Source organism: Carassius carassius, chromosome 22 (genome assembly GCF_963082965.1).
Source record: "Carassius carassius chromosome 22, fCarCar2.1, whole genome shotgun sequence".
NCBI lineage: Eukaryota > Metazoa > Chordata > Actinopteri > Cypriniformes > Cyprinidae > Carassius > Carassius carassius.
In genome coordinates, this window is record NC_081776.1 from 32,636,491 (window position 1) to 32,656,490 (window position 20,000).

At 49.8% G+C, this 20,000-nt stretch overlaps 1 protein-coding gene across 4 annotated transcripts in view; it reads right to left on the reverse strand.

The window, feature by feature from the left end:
* LOC132099235 (ubiquitin carboxyl-terminal hydrolase 15-like) overlaps positions 1-20,000 on the reverse strand; it is a 46,234-nt gene that overhangs the window by 12,526 nt on the left and 13,708 nt on the right. For 3 of the 4 annotated variants that reach the window (XM_059505678.1, XM_059505677.1, XM_059505680.1), the window contains 5 exons: positions 13,261-13,322; positions 13,036-13,122; positions 11,923-12,067; positions 1,331-1,504; positions 1,011-1,169 (listed from right to left, as the gene is read on the reverse strand). In XM_059505678.1, the coding sequence (XP_059361661.1) occupies positions 1,011-1,169; positions 1,331-1,504; positions 11,923-12,067; positions 13,036-13,122; positions 13,261-13,322 (627 nt within the window). The remainder of the gene's footprint in view (positions 1-1,010; positions 1,170-1,330; positions 1,505-11,922; positions 12,068-13,035; positions 13,123-13,260; positions 13,323-20,000) is intronic. The other variant, XM_059505679.1, reaches the window with a different exon arrangement.

The following is a 20,000-nucleotide window of genomic DNA, read 5'->3' on the forward strand; positions in this document are numbered from 1 at the left end:
CTCTGGAGCTCATTCACACACACACACACACACACACACACACACACTTCACCTGCAGGAGATCGAGGAGAACCAAGCATCACTCTGGAGCTCATTCACACACACACACACACACACACACACACACTTCACCTGCAGGAGATCGAGGAGAACCAAGCATCACTCTGGAGCTCATTCACTCACACACACACACACACACACACACACACACACACACACACACACACACACACTTCACCAGCAGGAGATCGAGGAGAACCAAGCGTCACTCTGGAGCTCATTCACACACACACACACACACACACACACACACACTTCACCAGCAGGAGATCGAGGAGAACCAAGCGTCACTCTGGAGCTCATTCACACACACACACTTCACCAGCAGGAGATCGAGGAGAACCAAGCATCACTCTGGAGCTCATTCACTCACACACACACACACACACACACTTCACCAGCAGGAGATCGAGGAGAACCAAGCATCACTCTGGAGCTCATTCACACACACACACACACACACACACACTTCACCAGCAGGAGATCGAGGAGAACCAAGCATCACTCTGGAGCTCATTCACTCACACACACACACACACACACACACACACACACACACTTCACCTGCAGGAGATCGAGGAGAACCAAGCATCACTCTGGAGCTCATTCACACACACACACACACACACACACACTTCACCAGCAGGAGATCGAGGAGAACCAAGCATCACTCTGGAGCTCATTCACTCACACACACACACACACACACACACACACACCTTCACATGAGGAACATGATGTTTGCAGTGTCAAACTATTAGCTTAACATTTAAATACAAGAGAAAAGTCCATGTTTAGATACGTTTTAACCTCTATTAATTATTTCACCGTCTTCTGCAAACTGACCACTAAATTATACTTGTACTTACACTTGAAAAATGCTGTTTAAAAATGATTTTAGTCTTTTAAAACTGTAGTTTTCACAGAACCGCATGTGTGTGCTGCAGCACCTTGTCGGGCCGGCCGTCGGCGTCCTTCAGCTGGATGTAGGGCTTCTTGCGGATGCGGTTCAGGTCTTCATGGAGTCCGTCCAGCAGGAAGGCCAGCAGCTCGTGAGAGTCCTGCTGCTGATAACCCGAGAACTGAGGCGCGAACCGGCCCACCTGAGTCTAAAACACATGGTGCAAACGTTCAGCCGGCCAGTGATGAAACATGAATTACACATTCACACCGCAACACAACACAATCTATGACAAATATGATTCGCCAATGACACGATGTGATTTGTCTCAGCAAACACAGGCACATCAGCTCCTGACGGCATCTCTACCTTGAAGGGGCGCGGCGTGACATAGCTGCATTTCCCAGACCACAGCTGCTTTATGAGCTCAGCGTAGGCCTTGGCGATCTCACCCTTCATGCCCAGAGGGTTTTCTCGGTTCAGCTCGTCCTGGTGCTTGTCCTTCAGGAAGTACTCGGTCAGAGGAGGGATGTTGCTCAGACACTGCAACACACACACTCTGAGATCAGGCCGGGCCGCGGAACACACAGAAGAGACCAGGGTTCCTACTAGGGCTGCACGATGTGTTGTTTAAGCATCGATATCGCGATGTACGAATCCACGATAGTCACATCGCAGGATGTGCGATGTAGGCTGTCGTAGTTGATCTGTTATTCATTAACTGTAAGGGCCAGCTGCTCCCAGCCCTTGACGAATGTGATTCGCAGATTAATTGCACAGGTTAACCATCATAGAGTGAAAGTTTTTTCATTGACAGGACAGAAAAACACATGCAAGTTTAACAGGGCAGAGAGAGAGAGAGCGCGAGAGAGAGAGCGCGAGAGACAGAGAGAGAGCGCAAGCGCGAGAGAGACAGACAGAGAGAGAGAGAGAGCGCGAGAGAGACAGAGAGAGAGAGCACGCGCGCGAGAGAGACAGAGAGAGAGAGAGAGAGAGAGAGAGAGAGCGCGAGAGAGACAGACAGAGAGAGAGAGAGCGCGAGCGCGAGAGAGACAGAGAGCGCGAGAGAGACAGAGAGAGAGCGTGCGCGAGAGAGACAGAGAGAGAGAGCGCGCGCGAGAGAGACAGAGAGAGAGAGCGCGCGCGAGAGAGACAGAGAGAGAGAGAGAGAGAGAGAGAGAGCGCGAGAGAGACAGACAGAGAGAGAGAGAGAGCGCGAGCGCGAGAGAGAGAGAGAGCGCGAGAGAGACAGAGAGAGAGCGTGCGCGAGAGAGACAGAGAGAGAAAGAGCGCGACAGAGAGAGAGAGAGCGCGACAGAGAGAGAGAGAGAGAGCGCGAGAGAGACAGAGAGAGAGTGTGCGCGCGAGAGAGACAGAGAGAGAGAGAGAGCGCGAGAGAGACAGAGAGCAGGTGTGCGCGAGAGAGACAGAGAGAGAGAGAGCGCGCGAGAGAGAGCGCGAGAGAGACAGACAGAGAGAGAGAGAGAGCGCGAGAGAGACAGAGAGAGAGCGTGCGCGAGAGAGACAGAGAGAGAGAGAGAGCGCGAGAGAGACAGACAGAGAGAGAGAGAGAGCGCGAGAGAGACAGAGAGAGAGTGTGCGCGCGAGACAGACAGAGAGAGAGAGAGAGCGCGAGAGAGACAGAGAGCAGGTGTGCGCGAGAGAGACAGAGAGAGAGAGAGCGCGCGAGAGAGAGCGCGAGAGAGACAGACAGAGAGAGAGAGAGAGCGCGAGAGAGACAGAGAGAGAGCGTGCGCGAGAGAGACAGAGAGAGAGAGAGAGCGCGAGAGAGACAGACAGAGAGAGAGAGAGAGCGCGAGCGCGAGAGAGAGAGAGAGCGCGAGAGAGACAGAGAGAGAAAGAGCGCGACAGAGAGAGAGAGAGCGCGACAGAGAGAGAGAGAGAGAGCGCGAGAGAGACAGAGAGAGAGTGTGCGCGCGAGAGAGACAGAGAGAGAGAGAGAGCGCGAGCACGAGAGAGACAGACAGAGAGAGAGAGAGAGCGCGAGAGAGACAGAGAGCAGGTGTGCGCGAGAGAGACAGAGAGAGAGAGAGCGCGCGAGAGAGAGCGCGAGAGAGACAGACAGAGAGAGAGAGAGAGCGCGAGAGAGACAGAGAGAGAGCGTGCGCGAGAGAGACAGAGAGAGAGCACGCGAGAGAGACAGAGAGAGAGAGAGAGAGCGCGACAGAGAGAGAGAGAGAGAGAGCGCGAGAGAGACAGAGAGAGAGAGAGAGCGCGAGAGACAGAGAGAGAGCGCGAGAGAGACAGAGAGAGAGCGCGCGAGAGACAGAGAGAGAGACTACATCAGCTCTGATGGGGACAAATATATTAACAGTTCACTTCATCATCAGCAAAAAGGTTTTACCAAAACACGCCAGAATTATGACAACACGATTAACAGACATGGAAAACAAGTCCTGCAGCTCTGCAAAAGCCTGGGCCTGTACATAGTGAATGGCAGAATGACGGGTGACTCTCTGGGCCGATGTACATACAGCTCACATCTGGGCAGCAGCACAGTAGATTACGCCATCACAGATCTAGACCAGAGTCAGATCAACTATTTCACAGTGATGCCACAGCTGCCATTATCAGACCACAGTCACATAGTCCTCAGTCTCAACAGGTCAGGGAATCATCTGCCATCTTCTGAACAGAAAGTTCAATTATATCCGCTCCCCCCCAAATTTATATGGAGTAAAGACAGTCCTGCCCAGTATGAAGCTGCGCTCCACAGCACCCACGCTGAGAACATGATAGACTCATTTCTCCTGACTACATTTAGTGTAGAGAAGAGAAGTATCAATTTAGCAACTAAACAGTTAACTCAAATCTTTTCTACAGTGGTCAGAAAAGCCCTCAGAAAAAGAACAAATTACCGATGTAAAAAAGAAATCGCTAAAGATGCTTGGTTTGATAAAGATTGTCAAAAACTAAGAAAAGAATTAAGATCATTATCAAATAAAAAACACAGAGACCCTGCAAACCAACAAATACGAGCCACATATCAAGAAATGCTCAAACTATACAAGTCACTATTAATACAGAAGAAAACTGACCACATAAAAATTAAAATAAACAAAATTGAAGAAGCAATCGATCAAAATTCTTTTTGGGATTTATGGAATAATTTAGATAAATCCAAAGAGGCCAAACACCTTCCCATCTATGACCCAAACATCTGGACTGAACATTTCAGAAAACTCTATTCTCTAAACGAACCAACCCTCGCCCAAAAACATCTGACCTCCCAACTAAATAACCTGGAATACACGAGAAAAGAGCAGCTCAATCATTTAGACAAGCCCATAGAATTAACTGAACTGACAGAGAAGATGAAATCCCTCAAAAATAAGAAATCAAGTGGCTTAGATGGAATTTCTAATGAAATGCTGAAACACAGCAGCCCCAAACTGAGACTTGCTATCCTAACATTATTCAATCTCTTATTAAAATCTGGACACTTTCCTGAGATCTGGAAAGAGAACGTGATAACCCCGATTTTTAAACAAGGTGAAAAGTATGACCCAAATAATTATAGAGGCATCACAGTGAGCAGTAACCTCGGAAAACTATTCTGCTCCATCATCAATGAGAGATTAATTCAGTTCATCCAAGAACACAAGATTTTAAACAATTGTCAAATTGGATTTATGCCAAAACAGAGAACTTCAAATCACATTTACACACTCCACACACTCATAGAAAAATATGTTCATCAAACAAAACAAGGAAAAATATTTGGCTGCTTCATTGATTTTAAAAAAGCCTTTGATTCGGTATGGCACAATGGACTTTTTCTAAAACTGATTCAGAGCGGAATAGGAGGAAAGACATATGACATCATAAAGGACATATACAACGGGAACAAATGCTGTGTCAAGATCAACGACAGACGTACTGATTATTTCAGTCAGAACAAAGGAGTGCATCAAGGCTGTAGCCTCAGCCCGACTCTGTTTAATATCTATATTAATGAACTGGCATCAGCACTTGAGAAGTCCCCTTGTCCTGGTCTGACCCTCGAGGGCAGAGAAATCAAATGTCTCCTGTACGCTGACGATCTTCTGCTCTTGTCACCTCATGAAGAGGGGCTACACCAAAGCCTCTCGCTTTTAGAAGATTACAGTAGAGACTGGGCCTTACCAATAAACATGGAGAAATCCAAAATTATCATCTTTCAGAAAAAACCTCGGCTTACTGACAAAAAATATAGTTTCACAATCGGGGGAACACTTCTTAATCATGTGACGTGTTATAATTATTTGGGTCTCACTATCTCAGCTTCTGGTCAGTTTGACCTGGCAATAAAACATCTGACTGATAAGGCACGCAGGGCTTATTACACTATTAGAAAATCTTTGTTCAAATTCAACCCACCTATTAAATTATGGCTAAAAATCTTCGACAGCATCATCAAACCCATTCTTCTATACGGTTGTGAGATCTGGGGCCCCAAATTTAAATTAAACTACACATCGTGGGATAAAAGACCCACTGAAATGTTCCACCTGGAGTTCTGCAAGAACATCCTGGGACTTCACAGAAACGCCCCTAGTCTCGGCTGCAGGGCAGAACTGGGCAGATTCCCTCTTCTAGCAGAGATCCAGAAGAGAACAGCCAAGTTCTGGTTCCATCTATCAGACACACGGACAGATGATTACCATCACTGCGCTCTTATGTACAGGACAGGACACCCAGAGAGTGACCCCACGCACTATTTAGTGGAAAAACACCAACTCAGCTCAACCATTCAATTAAGACACGCAAAAGTTAAAGAAATTGTAAAACTAACCCAGGAAGAATACATCTATGATTGGCAGGTCAAAGTAGAACAAATTAACAAATTAAAATACTTCTATAGATTAAAGACTGGCTATCAATTGGCACCTTACTTGATCAAAATTAAAGACTATAGTAAGAGAAAGCTCCTGACGAAGTATCGTCTGAGTGATCACCGTCTGTGTGTGGAGACGGGCCGACACAAACACAGCTGGAGAGAGAGAGAGAGTGTGTGTGTGTGTGTGTGTGTGTGTGTGTGTGTGTGTGTGTGGAGACGGGCCGACACAAACACAGCTGGAGAGAGAGAGAGAGTGTGTGTGTGTGTGTGTGTGTGGAGACGGGCCGACACAAACACAGCTGGAGAGAGAGAGAGCTCCGACTGTGTCCTCACTGCACAGAGAGAGTGTGTGTGTGTGTGTGTGTGTGTGTGTGTGTGTGTGTGTGTGTGTGTGTGTGTGTGTGTGTGTGTGGAGACGGGCCGACACAAACACAGCTGGAGAGAGAGAGAGCTCCGACTGTGTCCTCACTGCACAGAGAGACTCGTAGAGGACGAGCTGCACTTCCTCACACACTGCAGCAAATATGAACACATTAGAGACAACTACTTTACCCAAATAGCTCAAATTGTGCCAGAATTCAGGCAAGCAAGCGACATTGACAAACTCAGTTATATTTTGGGAGAGAAAGAGAAGTGTGTCCAGCTCGCAGCGCAGTATGTGTCCTCCTGTCACATCATGAGGGACAAAAACTAAACTCCTGTACTTAAGCAATGCTCTCTGTAAATATTTACCCTGTATTCACTTTTTTTGTTTATTTATTTATTTATTTTGTGTGTTATGTGATTATATATGTACAATATGGACATGAATAGGTTTTTTTTTTTTTTTTTTTTTTTTTTACTATTATTATTTATTTATTTATTTTATTATTATTATTATTTTTTTTTTTATCTACATATCTATATATCTGTATAACTTGTTTACTGTTTATTGCTTTGGCAACATTGTGCTGTTTCACAGTCATGCCAATAAAGCTCATTTGAATTGAATTGAATTGAATTGAGAGAGAGAGCGCGCGAGAGAGACAGAGAGAGAGAGAGCGCGAGAGACAGAGAGAGAGCGCGAGAGAGACAGAGAGAGAGAGAGCGCGAGAGAGACAGAGAGAGAGAGCGTGCGCGAGAGACAGACAGAGAGAGAGAGAGAGCGCGAGAGACAGAGAGAGAGCGCGCGAGAGACAGAGAGAGCGCGAGAGAGAGACAGAGAGAGAGCGTGCGAGAGACAGAGAGAGAGCGCGAGAGAGAGACAGAGAGCGCGAGAGAGAGACAGAGAGAGAGCGTGCGCGAGAGACAGAGAGAGAGAGAGAGAGAGAGAGACAAAAGAGGGACAAAAACTAAACTCCTGTACTTAAGCAATGCTCTCTGTAAATATTTACCCTGTATTCACTTTTTTTGTTTATTTATTTATTTATTTATTTTGTGTGTTATGTGATTATATATGTACAATATGGAAATGAATAGGTTTTTTTTTTTTTACTATTATTATTATTTATTTATTTATTTTATTATTATTTTTTTATCTACATATCTATATATCTATATATGTATAACTTGTTCACTGTTTATTGCTTTGGCAACATTGTGCTGTTTCACAGTCATGCCAATAAAGCTCATTTGAATTGAATTGAATTGACAGAGAGAGAGAGAGAGACAGAGAGAGAGAGAGCGCGCGAGAGAGACAGACAGAGAGAGACAGAGAGAGAGCGCGAGAGAGACAGAGAGAGAGCGTGCGCGAGAGACAGAGAGAGAGAGAGCGCGCGAGAGAGACAGACAGAGAGAGACAGAGAGAGAGCGCGAGAGAGACAGAGAGAGAGCGTGCGCGAGAGACAGAGAGAGAGAGAGCGCGCGAGAGAGACAGACAGAGAGAGAGAGAGCGCGCGAGAGAGACAGACAGAGAGAGACAGAGAGAGAGCGCGAGAGAGACAGAGAGAGCGTGCGCGAGAGACAGAGAGAGAGAGAGCGCGCGAGAGAGACAGACAGAGAGAGAGAGCGCGAGCGCGAGAGAGACAGAGAGAGAGCGCGAGAGAGACAGAGAGAGAGCGTGCGCGAGAGACAGAGAGAGAGAGAGCGCGCGAGAGAGACAGAGAGAGAGAGAGCGCGAGCGCGAGAGAGACAGAGAGAGAGCGCGAGAGAGACAGAGAGAGAGAGAGAGCGCGCGAGAGATACAGAGAGAGAGAGCGCGCGAGAGATACAGAGAGAGAGAGAGAGCGCGCGAGAGAAGAGAGAGCGCGCGAGAGAGAGAGAGACAGAGAGAGCGCGCGAGAGAGAGAGAGACAGAGAGAGCGCGCGAGAGAGAGAGAGACAGAGAGAGCGCGCGAGAGAGAGAGAGACAGAGAGAGAGCGCGAGAGAGACAGAGAGAGAGCGTGCGCGAGAGAGACAGAGAGAGAGAGAGCGCGCGAGAGAGACAGAGAGAGAGCGAGCCGTCTTCAAACAACAGGAGCGCTGTCTTGCTCTCTCTCCCTCCCGCATATTAATCAATTGACGCGATGGTGTCGATGTTTAAATCATTTAAAATGAGAATGTAAGTGTGCTCACCCCATTTTTGTTTGTAAGAAAAAATATCGCAATATATATCGCAGAAAAATAAAATATCGCAATGTCATTTTTTCCCAATATCGTGCAGCCCTGGTTCCTACACATTTTCCATTTCAAAATTACATACTTTTCCAGACTCAAATTTCCAAACCTCTCAGTAGATTTTTGTATAGTCCAACCGATATATCGTTTTGCCAATATAAGCCTGTCGCAGATACATCTGTATCGGCAAATATGCCACCAATATGAACCTTTTTTTTTTTTTTTACAGAACATAACGCAGATGCAAGGCTTCTAAATGGTGTAATTAATTAGTGTACTACTAAGTGAAAAATAAGTTTTTTCAGCAGAGTGTGCTTATTTGTTCACTGCTAATGACTCTTCAACTTCAAATAAATAATCCGCCCACCACCCACCGCACCTATATTTAATCATCACATTACAAAGACTCTCTTTTTTAACTTTGCTTGATGATATGATGAATGGATGACTCATTTTTAACAGCAGATTCAGTGGCACTAGAGCTGATCTGCGCATCACGGCATGCTTCTGCGGCACATATGGCTCCACCAGAGCTGATTGCGGCCAATCAGTCAATAGCCGCATTTCCACTGTCGGGCCAAAACCGGGCGTGCTAGTGCGTGCCAGGGCCAGTAACATTTCCACTCTCACTTCCGGGGCTTGATCGTGCCTCGCCGGGGCTTCCTCGGGGCCAACGGCCAGGTTTTTTTGGCCAGACGAAAACCTTGGGCCAAAGCGGGCCAGCTGGGGCTAGAGGAGTGTTTATGAACAAAGGCGGAGTTTCTCCACGTGTAGAGAGCGTCAGCGCCGCGGATCATTTCAGAGAGATAACAGCTTTAACACCAGTATTAAAGACTTTTTAAAATAAGCTGAGTTCAAAAATCACTCTTATTCAGCCGCGAGTATTTGAAATAACTTGATCCGATGTGGATTATAATCAGCGATTATAAGCGATGTAAAAGACTATACACGCTAGGCATTAACATTAATGTAGTAAACATGGTAAATACGACCGCTGGAGAAATCAGACGTCAGCTTCTAATTCTCTTATCGTGTATTTATTTAGTCACAAGTCTCGTCTCGTTTAGTTTTTGTTAGGGAGCTTTTATAAAAATAGAAATGGTAATTCTGTCTAAATGTGATGTATATAGGCTACTGTGTCTTAAAATAAACAGACTCGACTGAATAGCAGACTATGCTCATGACGCTTTATTTCTGTGTGACTAATTTTCAATCCTGATTAATTAATTCATTATTATGCATCACATTATTATAGCAAAACATTCAAATATTTTTCAAAGCATGAAAACAAATGTCCGCTGTTATCGTGTTTGTTTTGTGATCATGCATTTTCCAGTGAAGTATTTCTTATAGTTTTCTGATAACTTTTGTTTGTTGGTGAAATGATTGAGTTTCATGACGGCATGTAAAGGGTAGGTTTTGGGGAAGCACAGCACTATTCTGGCCTCGGTGCTACAGGTCCGAGGCTATTAGCTCCGCCGGCCCGTTTAAAGACAAATTTGTGAAAAAATATTATTCATTATTATTATTATTTATTCATTTTAGAGGTTTACATTTGGAAAAGCTGTGCTTCCTGCATAAACCTGCCCCGTTGGTTAAGCAATATAGCTTGCTTGTCCTACAGTTACCTTGTTTCATTTCTTAATTCAAGTTATATATTTTTTTGTTCTATTTGTATTTTTTTTAAGTTATTTCTTATAAGTAAAGTTTACTGTTAAGTGCACTGATGTCAGACTCATTTTGAATAATAAAGTTAGTTAAATTGTTAAATACCCTGCTTCCATTACATGTGCCTATTTGTCACATAGTGCCACACAAGTGTTTGATCACCACATTTGAGTTATCATTGCAAAAAATGTGTTTATGTATGTACTGTATTCTATATACAGTACCAGTCAAAAGTTTGGACACACTTCCCATTCGTGTCCAAACTTTTGACTAGTACTATACTGTACTGTTATATAGCCTACATAAAGAATAACAGCCAATATATCGACACCTGCTTTTTCTTTTTACTCCCTAATATCAGTCCTGACATGGCCCGCAAAACAAAAAAAACCTCAGTCGGGCTCAAAATCTTTGGCTCAAATTGAACATAAATGGTTCATACAGAACTATTTTCAGCTTAATGTTTGGTATATATTAGTCAGACATATAATAACATTTTTCAGTTATTGCTTTCATAGATATTCTTGAAGTGATGGAAACATAGAAGTGAACATACAGAGATCTAAAAACAAAACGATCAGAGAGGATAGACGAGCGGGGACCAAGAGCAAGAAGGACAAGACAGGAGAGGAACTTCCTGGGTCAGTTCTACTTATGGAGTGACTGCTTCACGCCTCTGTTTGCACGAACGACCAATGAACGTCCGCGATCTGAAGCGGGAAAAAGTTCCTTTGTCTCCGGGGAACCTCCCCCTCGCGTGAGTTATAGCTGACAGAATTGAACATTTTTCTTAAGAAAGATTGTATTTCTGAAACGATGCATCTTTTTGTAATTTGTCGTCGAGATTCGACAGTCGGATTTTTACAATTATAAAGATACCAGAACTGACATATAACTGATAGAAACACGACGTTACATTCATATGCAGAATTACACACATTTAAAGTTTGATTAACACATGATAAAACTGAAGATACTCCAATTTATATGGGGAAACATCTACTGCACAAAAGGGCACTACTCAATACATTTAGAATACATTGAGAAAATAAAAGGGTACTATTCTCTTTTCTAAGAGTTAGCTTAACTGTCCTGTTTCCCAGTGGGATCATAAAGTTTTACGACCTGGTCAGGGGGGTAGGGTTACAACTCATGATTCTATTTGAGAACATTAAAATTAGGAGAAACATTTACAATTTACAAGTCAGCAATTTATAATCCTCGCATAACAGGATTAACCACTTCTATGCAACACACAAACCTATCAAAAAAACATCTTATTAAGGACTTACATAAAGAGCGTAAGTTGTGTGTGTGTGCTTATGTGTGTTTGTGTGTTGTGGAATGTGTTTCGTTATAAAAAAAGAGCCAAATGTGGCTTAAGGCTGTCATATTTCAAGGCCTTAGGTCTCCTTAAATGCATATTCTGTGGCAGCCAAAAAAAACACACCAGGAAATGGGCTGATGTCACAATAAGTGGCTCAGTATGCATTGTCCTATATGCTAAGCATAATGGCTTCTCGTGTGCACATAAAAGTCTGTATATTTTTGTATTTTTACATCATGAGAAGAAACCCAAAATGTAAAAGTGCACCTTGCACCAAGTACACCAGTCGTGTTTGACAATCACTAAAGAATCACCAAACAGCTGCTACTTCTTGTATAATAAACTTATTTTCATTCAATTTTATTATATATAAAAAAACTAAATGGGGAAAAAGTCTGGAAATGCAAATATTTTTCCATACGCTGCTTTCTTTTTTCCATACTTTTCCAGACCTGGAAATTACTTAATTCAAATTCCATACTTTTCCAGACCCCGTAGGAACCCTGAGAGAAGCACAGCCTGATACTGTGGAGAAGCTCAGCGAGCATCACCTGTGTGGCCGAGTTCATGAAGCAGGTGTTCCCCAGGTTGGACAGGCCACAGAGGCCGGCTCTCTCAGCGTGCCGGCCTGGGTCCGAGCACTCGTAGCTGCTGTAGGGAGGGTAGGACGGCAGGCTGTAGCTGGAGCTCTTCATGCTGCGGACGGACAGACAGACGTTTGTCAGCAACAGTCACAGCAGCAGCAGCAGCAGCAGCAGCAGCAGCGAGAGCAGATGATCAGAGCAATGCAGCAACAGCCCAAAACATGCAGAAGAGCAAACAGAGTTAACCTACAGCCTCGCTCTTCACTCCCTAACCAATATCACTCAGTAGAACTGACCAGTGTCCCCACACAAACACATGACATTCACACAGTCAAAAACCAGTGCACCAATCAGAGAGGAGCTGCTTGCTATGCTGGCAACTGAGCTGATGTCTATTTCAATACACAGATTTCATTTCAATAAAATGAATAAAGACAGGTGAACTTTGAACATATGAGCCCAAAGCATTAAAGCATCGGCAGCTCTCTGTTTAGGAACAAAGCCAAACTGGGGCTAACGAATCACTACTAAGTGAATTATGTACAGGACCAGCCCTCTATTCCCACAATGCACTGCAGCTACGAGCATCACACTAACTAAAGTGCTAGTGAGCGCAGGACACACATCACTCTGACCTCACAAATGCACAGATGTAATCCACATGAACACGCCACTGATCACAGACTCACTGCCACGACACGGGGTGTGTTTCATTAGCCCCGCCCATACATACACACACACACACCCTCCCTGGGCCAGCCTACTCACTCGCCCCTCCTCTGGCCCTGCCCACTCACTCTGCCCTCCCATAGCCCTGCCCACACACCCCTCCTTGGGCCAGCCTTTTCACTCGCCCCCTCCCCTGGCCCCGCCCACTCACTCAGCCCTCCTCTGGCTCCGCCCCCACACACCCCTCCTTGGGCCAGCCTTTTCACTCGCCCTCTTCTCTGGCCCCACCCACCCACACCTCACCCTGCCCACCAACCCCACAGCCCTCTCCTGGCCACGCCCATTAACCCCTCCTCTGATCCCGCCCACACACAACCCCCCCCCCCCTGGCCCCACCCACTGCAGGCTTACTTGCGGCCGCTGAAGCTGCTGTTATGATTGTTTGTGAGAGATGAAGGGCAGATCTTTGGTAAAGAGAGAGTGGAAGCACCAGATGACCTTCAAAAGACAAGAAGAGCGTGAGTTACAGGAGACGCCTCTCGTAGAGAGATCAGGAGATCCAGAGGACAGACAAGCATGTGTCCAAGCATCTGCTCTAAAGCAATAATGTGATGGTCTGTGTGTCACATGACTCACTTGAGCGCTGAAGAGCCGCGAGGCCACGTGCCGTCTTCATTCTTCTGTTCGATCACTAGAACCTGCAGACAGAGGAAGACCAGAGAAAAACTGTTACAACTCAAAAACCTTGTTTTCGTTACTGTTTAAGCCCTTCTACATCACAGCATCTTTCAAATGTGAGTGTGTGTGGTTCATGATCTACAGGAACTGATTAAAGCTGCTTGACAAATCTACTTCCTCCCAATCACAGGGCTCCAGACTGAGACCATATTTTTGTTGGTGCAACTAAACTTTGTAAGCGGTGGCACTGCGACCACCACGCTGCCCAACTCTTAAGAGCAGCACCAGAGAAACATCAGACAGCAAACGAGACAAAAGCGTAATGAAACCGCACTAGTCGAATGAGCTGCGCAGCACGGGTGCTGAGCTCAGGGAACCAGTGTTGATCTGGTAACACTGTTACAGCACAGCACTGAGAAATCCAGCTCTTGGATTATCATAAACCGGTTATAAACAGCAATGACACAGAAAATCACTCACAGTATTGCTAACTGTAACCATGGTGTTGTGCAGAAACAGTTGAATGTTGTTACATTATTCATTTCAGGGTTTGTGCAACCTTTGAGAGAGAAACTAAAGCACCTTTAAGTGACTTTCAAGTCTCTGACACAACTGTTTCCAGCAATCTAAAGCTCTAAAAATGATCCAGTTTAAATGTTATTTTTTAATGGGATGAGCAAAGTATACTCTGTGGTAGAGAAACACTTATGTAAAATAAAAGCGACACTAAATGATCAGTATAACCAGTAGATGGCAGCAGAGGAGCACTGGTTGGTTTATTAGTCATTCATCTTGGAGCCTCAGATTTAGGCCCTAGCGCAGCCCTGTCCCGATGACGCTCAGGCCCTGCCGTGTCTGACAGCTCATTAGGACCACCGCTCAGTTTTAGGCCCTAGCGCAGCCCTGTCCCGATGACGCTCAGGCCCTGCCCGTGTCCCACAGCTCATCAGGACCACCGCTCAGATTTAGGTCCTAGAGCAGCCCTGTCCCGATGACGCTCAGGCCCTGCCCGTGTCCCACAGCTCATCAGGACCACCGCTCAGATTTAGGTCCTAGAGCAGCCCTGTCCCGATGACGCTCAGGCCCCGGCCCGTGTCTGACAGCTCATTAGGACCACCACTCAGATTTAGGCCCTAGCGCAGCCCTGCCCCAATGACGCTCAGGCCCTGCCTGTGTCTGACAGCTCATTAGGACCACCGCTCAGTTTTAGGCCCTAGCGCAGCCCTGTCCCGATGACGCTCAGGCCCTGCCGTGTCTGACAGCTCATTAGGAACACCACTCAGATTTAGGTCCTAGAGCAGCCCTGTCCCGATGACGCTCAGGCCCTGCCCGTGTCTGACAGCTCATTAGGACCACCACTCAGATTTAGGCCCTAGCGCAGCCCTGTCCCGATGACGCTCAGGCCCTGCCCGTGTCCCACAGCTCATCAGGACCACCGCTCAGATTTAGGCCCTAGCGCAGCCCTGTCCCGATGACGCTCAGGCCCCGGCCCGTGTCCCACAGCTCATCAGGACCACCGTTCAGTTTTAGGCCCTAGCGCAGCCCTGTCCCGATGACGCTCAGGCCCTGCCCGTGTCTGACAGCTCATTAGGACCACCACTCAGATTTAGGCCCTAGCGCAGCCCTGTCCCGATGACGCTCAGGCCGTGCCCGTGTCTGACAGCTCATTAGGACCACCGCTCAGTTTTAGGCCCTAGCGCAGCCATGTCCCGATGACGCTCAGGCCGTGCCCGTGTCTGACAGCTCATTAGGACCACCACTCAGATTTAGGCCCTAGAGCAGCCCTGTCCCGATGACGCTCAGGCCCTGCCCGTGTCCCACAGCTCATCAGGACCACCGCTCAGATTTAGGTCCTAGAGCAGCCCTGTCCCGATGACGCTCAGGCCCTGCCCGTGTCCCACAGCTCATCAGGACCACCGCTCAGATTTAGGTCCTAGAGCAGCCCTGTCCCGATGACGCTCAGGCCCCGGCCCGTGTCTGACAGCTCATTAGGACCACCACTCAGATTTAGGCCCTAGCGCAGCCCTGCCCCAATGACGCTCAGGCCCTGCCTGTGTCTGACAGCTCATTAGGACCACCGCTCAGTTTTAGGCCCTAGCGCAGCCCTGTCCCGATGACGCTCAGGCCCTGCCGTGTCTGACAGCTCATTAGGAACACCACTCAGATTTAGGTCCTAGAGCAGCCCTGTCCCGATGACGCTCAGGCCCTGCCCGTGTCTGACAGCTCATTAGGACCACCACTCAGATTTAGGCCCTAGCGCAGCCCTGTCCCGATGACGCTCAGGCCCTGCCCGTGTCCCACACTCATCAGGACCACCGCTCAGATTTAGGCCCTAGCGCAGCCCTGTCCCGATGACGCTCAGGCCCCGGCCCGTGTCCCACAGCTCATCAGGACCACCACTCAGATTTAGGCCCTAGCGCAGCCCTGTCCCGATGACGCTCAGGCCGTGCCCGTGTCTGACAGCTCATTAGGACCACCGCTCAGTTTTAGGCCCTAGCGCAGCCATGTCCCGATGACGCTCAGGCCGTGCCCGTGTCTGACAGCTCATTAGGACCACCACTCAGATTTAGGCCCTAGAGCAGCCCTGTCCCGATGACGCTCAGGCCCTGCCGTGTCTGACAGCTCATTAGGACCACCACTCAGATTTAGGCCCTAGCGCAGCCCTGCCCCAATGACACTCAGGCCCTGCCGTGTCTGACAGCTCATTAGGAACACCACTCAGATTTAGGTCCTAGCGCGGCCCTGTCCCGATGATGCTCAGGCCCTGCCCGTGTCTGACAGCTCATTAGGACCACCGCTCAGTTTTAGGCCCTAGAGCAGCCTTGTCCCGATGACGCTCAGGCCCTGCCCGTGTCTGACAGCTCATTAGGACCACCGCTCAGTTTTAGGCCCTAGAGCAGCCTTGTCCCGATGACGCTCAGGCCGTGCCCGTGTCTGACAGCTCATTAGGACCACCACTCAGATTTAGGCCCTAGAGCAGCCCTGTCCCGATGACGCTCAGGCCCTGCCGTGTCTGACAGCTCATTAGGACCACCACTCAGATTTAGGCCCTAGCGCAGCCCTGCCCCAATGACACTCAGGCCCTGCCGTGTCTGACAGCTCATTAGGAACACCACTCAGATTTAGGTCCTAGAGCAGCCTTGTCCCGATGATGCTCAGGCCCTGCCCGTGTCTGACAGCTCATTAGGACCACCGCTCAGTTTTAGGCCCTAGCGCAGCCCTGTCCCGATGACGCTCAGGCCCTGCCCGTGTCTGACAGCTCATCAGGACCACCGCTCAGTTTTAGGCCCTAGCGCAGCCCTGCCCCAATGACGCTCAGGCCCTGCCCGTGTCTGACAGCTCATTAGGACCACCGCTCAGTTTTAGGCCCTAGAGCAGCCTTGTCCCGATGACGCTCAGGCCCCGACCCGTGTCTGACAGCTCATTAGGACCACCGCTCAGTTTTAGGCCCTAGAGCAGCCTTGTCCCGATGACGCTCAGGCCCTGCCCGTGTCTGACAGCTCATTAGGACCACCACTCAGATTTAGGCCCTAGCGCAGCCCTGCCCCAATGACGCTCAGGCCCTGCCCGTGTCTGACAGCTCATCAGGACCACCGCTCAGTTTTAGGCCCTAGCGCAGCCCTGCCCCAATGACGCTCAGGCCCTGCCCGTGTCTGACAGCTCATTAGGACCACCACTCAGATTTAGGCCCTAGCGCAGCCCTGTCCCGATGACGCTCAGGCCGTGCCTGTGTCTGACAGCTCATTAGGACCACCGCTCAGTTTTAGGCCCTAGCGCAGCCCTGTCCCGATGACGCTCAGGCCCTGCCGTGTCTGACAGCTCATTAGGAACACCACTCAGATTTAGGCCCTAGCGCAGCCCTGCCCCAATGACACTCAGGCCCTGCCGTGTCTGACAGCTCATTAGGACCACCACTCAGATTTAGGCCCTAGCGCAGCCCTGTCCCGATGATGCTCAGGCCCTGCCCGTGTCTGACAGCTCATCAGGACCACCACTCAGATTTAGGTCCTAGAGCAGCCCTGTCCCGATGACGCTCAGGCCCTGCCCGTGTCTGACAGCTCATTAGGACCACCGCTCAGTTTTAGGTCCTAGAGCAGCCCTGTCCCGATGACGCTCAGGCCCTGCCCGTGTCTGACAGCTCATTAGGACCACCACTCAGATTTAGGCCCTAGCGCAGCCCTGCCCCAATGACGCTCAGGCCCTGCCGTGTCTGATAGCTCATCAGGACCACCACTCAGATTTAGGTCCTAGAGCAGCCCTGTCCCGATGACGCTCAGGCCCTGCCCGTGTCTGACAGCTCATTAGGACCACCGCTCAGTTTTAGGCCCTAGAGCAGCCTTGTCCCGATGACGCTCAGGCCCCGACCCGTGTCTGACAGCTCATTAGGACCACCGCTCAGTTTTAGGCCCTAGAGCAGCCTTGTCCCGATGACGCTCAGGCCCTGCCCGTGTCTGACAGCTCATTAGGACCACCACTCAGATTTAGGCCCTAGCGCAGCCCTGCCCCAATGACGCTCAGGCCCTGCCCGTGTCTGACAGCTCATCAGGACCACCGCTCAGTTTTAGGCCCTAGCGCAGCCCTGCCCCAATGACGCTCAGGCCCTGCCCGTGTCTGACAGCTCATTAGGACCACCACTCAGATTTAGGCCCTAGCGCAGCCCTGTCCCGATGACGCTCAGGCCGTGCCCGTGTCTGACAGCTCATTAGGACCACCGCTCAGTTTTAGGCCCTAGCGCAGCCCTGTCCCGATGACGCTCAGGCCGTGCCTGTGTCTGACAGCTCATTAGGACCACCGCTCAGTTTTAGGCCCTAGCGCAGCCCTGTCCCGATGACGCTCAGGCCCTGCCGTGTCTGACAGCTCATTAGGAACACCACTCAGATTTAGGCCCTAGCGCAGCCCTGCCCCAATGACACTCAGGCCCTGCCGTGTCTAACAGCTCATTAGGACCACCACTCAGATTTAGGCCCTAGCGCAGCCCTGTCCCGATGATGCTCAGGCCCTGCCCGTGTCTGACAGCTCATCAGGACCACCACTCAGATTTAGGTCCTAGAGCAGCCCTGTCCCGATGACGCTCAGGCCCTGCCCGTGTCTGACAGCTCATTAGGACCACCGCTCAGTTTTAGGCCCTAGAGCAGCCCTGTCCCGATGACGCTCAGGCCCTGCCCGTGTCTGACAGCTCATTAGGACCACCGCTCAGTTTTAGGCCCTAGAGCAGCCCTGTCCCGATGACGCTCAGGCCCTGCCCGTGTCTGACAGCTCATTAGGACCACCACTCAGATTTAGGCCCTAGCGCAGCCCTGTCCCGATGACGCTCAGGCCGTGCCTGTGTCTGACAGCTCATTAGGACCACCGCTCAGTTTTAGGCCCTAGCGCAGCCCTGTCCCGATGACGCTCAGGCCCTGCCGTGTCTGACAGCTCATTAGGAACACCACTCAGATTTAGGCCCTAGCGCAGCCCTGCCCCAATGACACTCAGGCCCTGCCGTGTCTGACAGCTCATTAGGACCACCACTCAGATTTAGGCCCTAGCGCAGCCCTGTCCCGATGATGCTCAGGCCCTGCCCGTGTCTGACAGCTCATCAGGACCACCACTCAGATTTAGGTCCTAGAGCAGCCCTGTCCCGATGACGCTCAGGCCCTGCCCGTGTCTGACAGCTCATTAGGACCACCGCTCAGTTTTAGGTCCTAGAGCAGCCCTGTCCCGATGACGCTCAGGCCCTGCCCGTGTCTGACAGCTCATTAGGACCACCACTCAGATTTAGGCCCTAGCGCAGCCCTGCCCCAATGACGCTCAGGCCCTGCCGTGTCTGATAGCTCATCAGGACCACCACTCAGATTTAGGTCCTAGAGCAGCCCTGTCCCGATGACGCCCAGGCCCTGCCCGTGTCTGACAGCTCATTAGGACCACCGCTCAGTTTTAGGCCCTAGAGCAGCCTTGTCCCGATGACGCTCAGGCCCCGACCCGTGTCTGACAGCTCATTAGGACCACCGCTCAGTTTTAGGCCCTAGAGCAGCCTTGTCCCGATGACGCTCAGGCCCTGCCCGTGTCTGACAGCTCATTAGGACCACCACTCAGATTTAGGCCCTAGCGCAGCCCTGCCCCAATGACGCTCAGGCCCTGCCCGTGTCTGACAGCTCATCAGGACCACCGCTCAGTTTTAGGCCCTAGCGCAGCCCTGCCCCAATGACGCTCAGGCCCTGCCCGTGTCTGACAGCTCATTAGGACCACCACTCAGATTTAGGCCCTAGCGCAGCCCTGTCCCGATGACGCTCAGGCCGTGCCCGTGTCTGACAGCTCATTAGGACCACCGCTCAGTTTTAGGCCCTAGCGCAGCCCTGTCCCGATGACGCTCAGGCCGTGCCTGTGTCTGACAGCTCATTAGGACCACCGCTCAGTTTTAGGCCCTAGCGCAGCCCTGTCCCGATGACGCTCAGGCCCTGCCGTGTCTGACAGCTCATTAGGAACACCACTCAGATTTAGGCCCTAGCGCAGCCCTGCCCCAATGACACTCAGGCCCTGCCGTGTCTAACAGCTCATTAGGACCACCACTCAGATTTAGGCCCTAGCGCAGCCCTGTCCCGATGATGCTCAGGCCCTGCCCGTGTCTGACAGCTCATCAGGACCACCACTCAGATTTAGGTCCTAGAGCAGCCCTGTCCCGATGACGCTCAGGCCCTGCCCGTGTCTGACAGCTCATT